Source organism: Dreissena polymorpha, chromosome 13 (assembly GCF_020536995.1).
Source record: "Dreissena polymorpha isolate Duluth1 chromosome 13, UMN_Dpol_1.0, whole genome shotgun sequence".
NCBI classification, from domain to species: Eukaryota; Metazoa; Mollusca; class Bivalvia; order Myida; family Dreissenidae; genus Dreissena; species Dreissena polymorpha.
In genome coordinates, this window is record NC_068367.1 from 3,038,820 (window position 1) to 3,049,480 (window position 10,661).

General features: G+C 32.7%; 1 protein-coding gene across 1 annotated transcript in view; it reads left to right on the top strand.

Annotated features, from left to right (window-relative positions):
• The window catches only part of LOC127855878 (fibropellin-1-like), a 68,725-nt gene extending 61,221 nt beyond the window's left edge, over window positions 1-7,504 (top strand). Inside the window, exons 32-36 of the mRNA XM_052391771.1 lie at window positions 601-776; window positions 1,978-2,040; window positions 2,939-2,992; window positions 4,845-4,898; window positions 7,393-7,504. Of these exons, the coding sequence (XP_052247731.1) occupies window positions 601-776; window positions 1,978-2,040; window positions 2,939-2,992; window positions 4,845-4,898; window positions 7,393-7,504 (459 nt within the window). The remainder of the gene's footprint in view (window positions 1-600; window positions 777-1,977; window positions 2,041-2,938; window positions 2,993-4,844; window positions 4,899-7,392) is intronic.
• Window positions 7,505-10,661: the final 3,157 nt, after the last annotated feature.

Below are 10,661 nucleotides of genomic sequence, written 5' to 3' on the forward strand. Positions count from 1 at the left end.
AAAATCTACACTGATTCGTCTTGCTAATTTCTGCATTAAAGCATTTAAACTTAGAGCCGAAAATATACAGAGAATATTTTTTCCTCAGAATTGCAAGTTTGTATATGATATCTAACTGCATATCTTATTTTCAATCAATGTACGGATTTTGAACATCCACGTATCGTTGATTTAAAAGAATAGTAAAGAGCCTTCTCTTACATATAACATTCTCACAAAAACCCTATATTATTAAATGCATAAACAAAATTGTTGTTATTTTGACGTATGTGTATGTATTATTGCTTTATTTATTGTACTTTGACAATGAGCTGTATATGCTTATGTCGTAAATAAACTATCTGTTCTGTTCTGTATATAGTAAATTGATTACATGTACACATTGCTTAATCGTACTGTGAATAGTGATTTTAATCCCTTTAAATAACTGAGTAGTAGCATCATAATATAATATACTCATATTTGCTTTATCATTATCGTATATAATAAACGATGTTCTTTGTTCTACGACGTTAAACTATTAAACAACTACTACTATCCTTAATTCCAAGTGTAGACTTAGTCTCATATGTACGTATGTTGTCCTTTGTATGACTTCAGTCACCGAGCGATCAAGAAAAACGTTCATTATGTAGTAATTACTGGCCTCCTCGTTGGATAACTGCTGTGGAATGCCAGACTGTGAATGGGACCGCCTTCAACAATACCGGTGAAAAAGTTCAATGTTCCATCCAGAATGGTTCCGTGTGTTTGAAGGTTGACAACAACCAGAATCCGTGCAGTGACTACAAGATCCGATATCTCTGCTCATGCAGTGGTATATAGTCTCGACATCTAATATCAAATTGCAATTTTTCGTGTGTTGATTTATAAAAAAAAATCAATAGCACAGTATAATTTCTGAAGGCTTAACCAAGAACCCTTAAATGGTTTCGCAAAGTATGGGCTATTAAGATTAAAAACATCCGATATATTTATATGCTGATCCTTACGAAAATATCAATACATTAAAAACGTTTTCATTCAAGATCTTTTTTTCATGGGACCCATGCCATCCATCCAAACACATGACGTCACCACAGCAACTCCAACACTTACAGGCATGGCTACAATAATATACCACAATTCTTGGAGCGGTGTCATGCCTTATAATCGGGAATTCTTTCACATTGGAAATTGCATATGTCAATACAGCGCAATGTACTTAAAATTACACTCTATGGCGATGATACTCAAATGTGATATTTATAAAGATGTACAAGACGACGACCATGTTTAACCGTAGCGCTATTTATATCTTGTTAAAGGTGCTTATAAGACACATATGATTCTATACTTGGATGTTACTGATAACTGTGCATGACCTATTTATTAGACACAATGATGCTTTTCCAAATCAAACGTTAAACTGCGCACTGGCGGGTTACTGTATCAATATTTTGCCAATTGTTGATGGGTTTATTTCAATGATTGCTTTCTTATTTAGCAATTAATAGATGCCGGTTGGCGCTTCTGCGCCTGCCTTTTTCATACAACTCATTTATTGTAATGTTCTTCTGTCCCAAAACTGAATAATAAAATTTAGAGAGCGAAAATATAAATAAGAGTTTTCTCTTGTGTGATACTTATAACTGCAAACAAGCTGTCTCATAGACCATGGGGACGATATTCATTGGTGATTATAATAACTATGAAAACGCTGTTTATTAGATCATTTCGATATTACTTATCACTTTGTACACTATATTTAAAATATAACTCTGATGCGTTACTTGTGTGAAAATCATAACTGTGCGTTATGCAACTTCTGGGCGAGACTTCTATCTGTGTACAGAAAATTTCATTCAGTGACTTATTGTCTATCTGGATCAACTATATGCCATACGTAAATAATCACAATTGTGTTGATAGTCAAACATACGGAGTAATTTATCTAGAATACTCGTAAAACAGGATTCATTTGTTGAATAATTACAGCCACAGCCAGAACATCTACAGGGGTTCCGCCGCCGGATCCGAGAAAAACTCCAACAGTCACAGGTATATGATGGCTACAATAATAAACAATTCTTGAAATCGTGACATGCCTTAAAATCGGGAATGCTGTCGCAATGGACATTTTATGAATCAATAAAACGGCAATGTTCTTTAAAATACATTCCCTGGCGATGATACTAAAATGTGATATTTATTAAGGTATACAAAACATGGATAATGTTCAACTATGCGTTATTTTTATCTGCATCAAAGCTGTTTACAAGACAAATGTGATTCTATACTTGAATGTTATTGATAACTGTGCATGACCTTTTTATTTGCCACAGTGATGCTTTTCTTAAGCGAAACGTTTAACTTTGCACTGACGGGATATTGTATCAATATTTTGCCAATTGTTTATGGTTTTATTTCCATGATTGCTTTCTCATTCAGAAATTCATAAATGCCCGTTGGCGCTTCTGTGCAAGCTCTTTTCAATTCACTCATTTTTTGTAGTGTTTATCTGTCCAACAAATGGACCATTAAATTTGGAAAGCGAACATATAAAAAAGATTTTCTCTTGTGTGATACTTATAACTGTGAAAAACTGTCTCATAAACAATGGGAATGATATTCGTTTTTGAAAATAATAACTATGTAAATGCTGTTTCTTAGATCATGTCGATATTATTTATAACTTCTTACAAGATACGTAAAAGATATCTGTAATTGGTTACTTTGGCAATACTTATAACTGTTAACAAACTGTTCACTTGACTGTTATGCAACTGATGGGCAAGACTTCTAACTGTGTACAGAAATTTTCATTCAGTGACTTTTTGCCTATCTCGATCGACTATATGCAAGGAGTAAATATTCACAATTATGTTAAAAGTAAAACATACGGATTAATTTATCTTGAATATTCGTGAAACATGATTGATTTGTTGAACAATTACAGCCAGAACATCTACAGCGTCTCCGCCGCTGGGAAGAGGAACTCCAGCAGTCACAGGTATATGATGGGTACAATTATTTACCACAATTCTTGAAAAGTTTACATGCGTTATAATCGGGAATGCTCTCACAATGGAAATTGTATGTATCAAAAAACGGCAATATACATTCCATGGCGATGATACTCAAAGTTGATATTTATAAAGGAATACACAATAATGGCACTGTTCAACTAAGAAATATTTTTATCTGTATCAAATCTGGTAATAAGACAAATATGATTCTATACTTCAATGTTACAGATAACTGTGAATGATCTATTTACTTGACACAATTTATTTTTTTTCCAAAGCGAAACGTTTAATTGCGCACTTTCGGGTTACTGTATCAATATTTTGCCAATTGTTGATGGTTTTATTTCAATGATTGCTTTTCTTATTTAGCAATTAATAGATGCCGGTTTGCGCTTTTGCGCCAGTCTTTTTCAATCAGCTCATTTGTTGAAGTGTTCTTCTGTCCCAAAACTGAATTATTAAATTTGGAGAGCGAACATATAAATAAGAGTTTTCGCTTGTGTGATACTTATAATTGTGAACAAGCTGTGTCATAGGCAACGAGGACGATATTCGTTGGTGATATTTATAACCATGCAAATGCTGTTTATTAGATCATTTCGATATTACTTATAACTTTGTTCAAGATATTTAAAAGATAACTCTAATGCGAGACTTTGGCTGAAACATATAACTGTGAACAAGTTGTTGACTTCACTGCGTTATGCAATTTCTGGATGAGACTTCTATCTGTGTACAGAAAATTTCATTCAGTGATTGTTTGTCTATCTGGATCGACTATATGCCATTAATTAATATTTAAAATTATGTTGATAGTTAAATATACAGGGTAATTTATCTAGAATACTCGTAAAACTGGATTCGTTTGATGAACAATTACAGCCCAATTATCTACAGCGTATCCGCCGCCGGGTGCGATATGAACTCAAACAGTCACAGGTATATGATGGCTACAATAATAAACAATTCTTGAAATCGTGACATGCCTTATAATCGGGAATGCTGTCGCAATGGACATTTTATGAATCAATAAAACGGCAATGTACTTTAAATACATTCCCTGGCGATGATACTAAAATGTGATATTTATTAAGGTATACAAAACATGGATAATGTTCAACTATGCGTTATTTTTATCTGCATCAAAGCTGTTTACAAGACAAATGTGATTCTATACTTGGGTGTTATTGATAAGTGTGCATTACCTTTTTATTTGCCACAATGATGCTTTTCTTAAGCGAAACGTTTAACTTTTCACTGACGGGATATTGTATCAATATTTTGCCAATTGTTTATGGTTTTATTTCCATGAATGCTTTCTCATTCAGCAATTCATAAATGCTCGTTGGCGCTTCTGTGCAAGCTCTTTTCAATCCACTCATTTTTTGTAGTGTTATTCTGTCCAACAAATGAACCATTAAATTTGGAAAGCGAACATATAAAAAAGATTTTCTCTTGTGTGATACTTATAACTGTGAAAAACTGTCTCATAGACAATGGGAATGATATTCGTTTTTGAAAATAATAACTATGTTAATACTGTTTCTTAGATCATGTCGATATTATTTATAACTTCTTACAAGATACGTAAAAGATATCTGTAATTGGTTACTTTGGCAATACTTATAACTGTTAACAAACTGTTCACTTGACTGTTATGCAACTGATGGGCAAGACTTCTAACTGTGTACAGAAATTTTCATTCAGTGACTTTTTGTCTATCTCGATCGACAGTATGCAAGGAGTAAATATTCACAATTATGTTAAAAGTCAAACATACGGAGTAATTTATCTTGAATATTCGTGAAACATGATTGGTTTGTTGAACAATTACAGCCAGAACATCTACAGCGTCTCCGCCGCTGGGAAGAGGAACTCCAGCAGTCACAGGTATATGATGGGTACAATTATTTACCACAATTCTTGAAAAGTTTACATGCGTTATAATCGGGAATGCTCTTACAATGGAAATTGTATGTATCAATAAAACGGCAATATACATTCCATGGCGATGATACTCAAAGTTGATATTTATAAAGGAATACACAATAATGGCACTGTTAACCTAAGAAATATTTTTATCTATATCAAATCTGTTTATAAGACAAATTTGATTCTATACTTCAATGTTACAGATAACTGTGAATGACCTATTTATTAGACACAATGATGTTTTTCCAAAGCGAAACGTTTAATTGCGCACTTTCGGGTTACTGTATCAATATTTTGCCAATTGTTGATGGTTTTATTTCAATGATTGCTTTTTTATTTAGCAATTAATAGATGCCGGTTGGCGCTTCTGCGTAAGCTCTTTTCAATCAGCTCATTTGTTGTAGTGTTCTTCTGTCCCAAAACTGAATTATTAAATTTGGAGAGCGAAAATATTAATAAGAGTTTTCGCTTGTGTGATACTTATAACTGTGAACAAGCTGTCTCATAGTCCATGGGGATGATATTCGTTGGTGACAATAATAACTATGCAACGCTGTTAACTAGATCATGTCGATATTTCTTATAACTTTGTTCAAAATATTTAAAAGATAACTCTGATGCGATGCTTTGGGTGAAACATATAACTGTAAACAAGTTGTTCACTTCACTGCGTTATGCAACTTCTGGGTGAGACTTCTATCTGTGTACAGAAAATTTCATTCAGTGACTTTTTGTCTATCTGGATCGACTATATGCCATTAAGTAATATTCACAATTATGTTGATAGTTAAATATACAGGGTAATTTATCTAGAAGACTCGTAAAACAGTATTCGTTTGATGAACAATTACAGCCCAATTATCTAATTATCTACTACTACTACTTCTACTACTACCACTACTACTACTACTACTATTTCTACTACTACTACTACTACTACTACTACTACTACTACTTCTACTACTACTACTACTACTACTACTACTACTACTACTACTACTACTACTACTACTACTACTACTACTACTACTACTACTACTACTACTACTACTACTACTACTACTACTATTTCTACTACTACTACTATTACTACTACTACTACTACTACTACTACTACTACTACTACTACTACTACTACTACTACTACTACTACTACTACTACTACTACTACTACTACTACTACTACTTTTACTACTACTACTACTTCTACTACTACTACTACTTCTACTTCTACTACTACTACTACTACAACTTCTACTACTACAAGTACTACTTTTACTGCATATACTACTTCTATTTGACATGCGACAACACAATACGGATCATGTTTGTATCCGACAACATTTTATTCCTCCATTTTTGCAGATAAGTAAACTATTTTCGTCAAATATAATTACTTTTTCACAACCAATGCTGTTTTCGTTAATGTTTTGTTTTCTCAAAGCAAAGTTCAATAATTAACTTTTCATATTTTGAATATATTTCATTGGTAATTACCCACAATTATGTGTATAGTTTAAGAAGTTTGTAATAAAACAAGAATGTATGTACAACATTACTTATCAGTTAAAGCATTATAGCCTATCAACCTACATTGGCCCCTCCTATTTGTCCTATTTGGTGGAATTGTTGGAGTCCTTGCGTTGATGAATGGTCAGCCTGGATCAATACGGACACACCGGACACTGGCGACGGCGACAGAGAGGTATGTATTAAAACAATGTTTTGAGTTTACAGTCTTAAAGTTTTAACACAAACATATTTACAAGATCAAAGTTAGTGAGTTTGTTGTTGAGAGGCGCAAAATTAGCTTATGCGTCAATATTGATATTGCACATGTATTTACGGTTTGAAATACATTTAAGCTGGTGTTATTTTAATTTCTATTCATGTTGTTTACGTTCATTATGCAACACATGCGTATACAAGTATGTGACAAAGACATTTGTTTAGTAAGACCGTCGTAATTATGCGTAACCCATCGTAGTTGAACTACACTCGCCATTAGCATTCCGATGGGCATTTAATTTCAATTCTTAACGCCAATGTTATACAGTTATTATGCATGTGGCTAATATTAATTCATTTATAGTTTAATATTCTTTAGATTTGTCTTTAATGAAATAGATGCGAGGTATTTTTTTAAAAGAATCCTTTTACAAATATGTTCATATGAAAATTTTGAAACATCATAATGAGCCTTCCTAACGATTATTCCCACGCTAAGTTTATAATTGAAGCTTTGAATAAACAATAAGCCATAATATTAGCTTTGCTAGTTATGCAAATAAAATAGTAACAAAGAAATAATATTTTTTATATTACGTTATAAGCAAATAAGAATCCCATTTTATTATCATATTAGTAAAACAAGTTTTTTGACTGTAAACTATAAGGAAGGCATGTTAATTGTAAATACGATTCATAACTAATACTTTGATCCTATGTGTAGATACAGACACGATTTAACCTGTGGTGTTCAATACTTCAGTCTTGGAGTAATCAAGAACAAGATGCATTCTGTCCAACTGGAACCATCACCGCTGTTGACTGCCAGACTGTAGCCGGTATCCCTTTCTACAATACCTGCGAAAATGTGCAATGTTCCATACAAAATGGTTCCGTATGTCTGAATGATCCAAGGGATTGCAGTGACTACAAGATCCGATACTACTGCTCTACATGTTCTACTTGTAATTAGTCCGGATAATTTATGAACAAATAGACTTTTAAGTTTTTGATTTTTATTAAAATAAAAACGTTTGCTGTATGTTTTATCCACATATTTTAAACTGGTTTTGCCATTAGAAACATTTGTGTTTATCACATTTATATTGTATTATCATAATAAATCAACACGTAATAATACTTTCAGTAACATCTAAACATGTTTCTTACAAGGTCCGTTTCGCAGCATACCTGTGTCATCCATACAAATACCGGAAGTCACGACAAGCACTCCTGCAGTGATTGGTACGGTAATAATACTCTGCATGTATGCTGCAAATGTGTCATGTCTAATCGGTAAAATATACCAACCGTTGATTCAAATACAACACATCAAGCTTCATTAAAATATGTAATACATTGACCGTATATTAACAGTATCTAATTTAAATAACGCTTTACGACGATACTACACTTATGACCGATACATATAACATTTCCATTTACTGTACAGACCATCACGATTGTACTCTTAGACCTGTGCAAAAGCCGGTTATTACACCATGACGAACCTTTTCTTGGCTTGCGCGAAACTTATACATGTGTTCAGGTTGTTTAATACGCCATGGTGATGCAACTACTGGATAATACGTATAATAACTTTGTACCAACTGTTTATTCACACACGATGACTTAACTATGGGACTATTCCTAAAATTGTAAACAAGCGATTTACTTCACCATGTCGATGCAACCCATAGGCAACACTTATGATAGTGTGATACTAATAACTATGTACTACATGTTTACTAGACAAACGAATATGCTTCGGTCAAGCGACAATTATTAATGTATTAAGCCTTGTTTCCTAAACCGCGACGAAGCAATACTTTTACCCACTGAAACATTCACCGGATATTGCTTAAAGATGAACTCAATTGCAAGCATTACAGCGAAGTAATCGTCACCAACAGTAGTTTCTCTTGTTAACTTGATAAAAGCATTATACGACTCTCACTGGAGTTCAGAAACCAGCACTATAAGGTGGGCACCCCAAATAAGTTTCCATGTATTCAATCTTTTTAATGATACCACAACAATGCCTTTCTTGGCGATGCTGTATTTATAAACAATGACGATATCAATCTTGATTGATAATAAATAATAAGTGTGTACAGGCTGTTAACTAGACCGTATTAATGTTTTCATTCTGATAAATTCATTCTTTAAAATATGGTTGATATACGTTTATTTTAATGATTATGCTGTTTTAGGGCTATATGCTTTGTTCATCGTAATTGTAACCTATCAATTGCCTTATAGCTAAAGTTTCATTTCAAATTATTCAAATATACTTTATACAATTATGTATCAAGAAAACAATCTCTACGGCTAGATTTAAGCGCGATGTCAAAAATGTTTGGGAACAAGCCTGAATTATTGTTTTTAAGAATGAATCTAAAAGAAAAAGAAATACAAAAATATTCGAATTTGTATTAATAATCCCATGCCTGTGAAATTCGTATATATACAATCAGTATTAGGTTGGCGAGATTGTTTATTTTACGATAGACAATAACCTGGTTTATCGTTTGCATAATCTTAACAAGTTTCTTTTATCGTTTATTAAACAACTTTTGCAAGAGAGAATGACCTAAAGAATTGTGTTAGTCGAGTGTTCCGTGTCGTAATCATAAAATATTAAATTTTTATATTCAGTACATTATCACAACATAAATAATCGTTTCAGAACCTTCTCCAGAAGTAGCGAATACTACTTCCTCTATTGCCGCAGCGGAATGTGTGACCTCATCGCATCATTCCCTGACAGATATCTGCAATCCCTTACAATTGGGGTTTTTCGTAGGAATCGTCTCGCTGATATGGTTAATTATCATAATCGCCATATGTGTGTATTTTAAAGTCGTGCGAAAAAAGTGAGTCGCTCTGCTTTCTATGTCCTTGACGAACACCTTATATATATATATATATATATGTTATGGAAGTTGAATAGGCCTTTTATGAACGTCTTATATGTCTTAAAAAATAATCTAATATGTTTTTGTTGAACATTTTATATGTCTTTGATAACGAACGTGATGTCGTAATGAAAATATAAGATGTCTTTGATGAACATTGTGTGCCTTTTATTAACATCTCATGTCTTGGATGAACATATTTTATTCATCTGATTAACATAGAATATGTCGTTGATAACAAAAATGTGAAAGTATTTTATATATGTGATAAACTAATTATTTTCCGCATTTCTGCGTGTAAATAACATATTTATACAATCTTATTTTAAATGCAATATCCTATTTCCTTTAAAATATCGGATTACTTTGAAGTATTCATGAGATTGCACATGACAACATTTCTGGAGCGAATTGAACACACATTCATGTACAACCCATATACTATTATAATTTGTACAATAACGATTTCTGCGTGCAATTGTATGCAATATTCAAATTAGTTTTACGGTAATTAAAATTTGTATTTAATATAAGATTTACTCAGTTTCCTTTATATTCATGTTTACAGCAAGATCGCAGATAAGAGCTCTCAACCTGCTTTATTCCTTCGTAAGAAAACAAACCTTGATATCAACAACGCTTGACATCATATTTGTGTTTGAGTGGTTATACCACGGACAGCAAGATGACAACCAATTTAGCCTAGACATACGTTAACCTTGTTTATCGAGGAACTCGCAAGCTAGTGAGCAATTAATGTTTGTAACATTGGATATCTTTGTTGATTGACATAGACATTTGGAGATTGCCTAGTAAATAATTCCACAACGTCCAATGTTATAACGTTGAAGTAGAAGTAGCTCTAAATTTAAACGGTATTTTAAAAGTATATAGGTAGCACAAAATTGTGTTCGTGTCTTTTATCTTAGTTATTATGGTATTACGTGTGATATCTAAGATATATCTGTATTATCTGCATCTGTCAGTTACGTTGATAATGCACTTTGAAAGCAAAAACAAAAATACATTATACCAACTTATTATACAAGCATCGAAACAGCTAAAGATGTAAGAC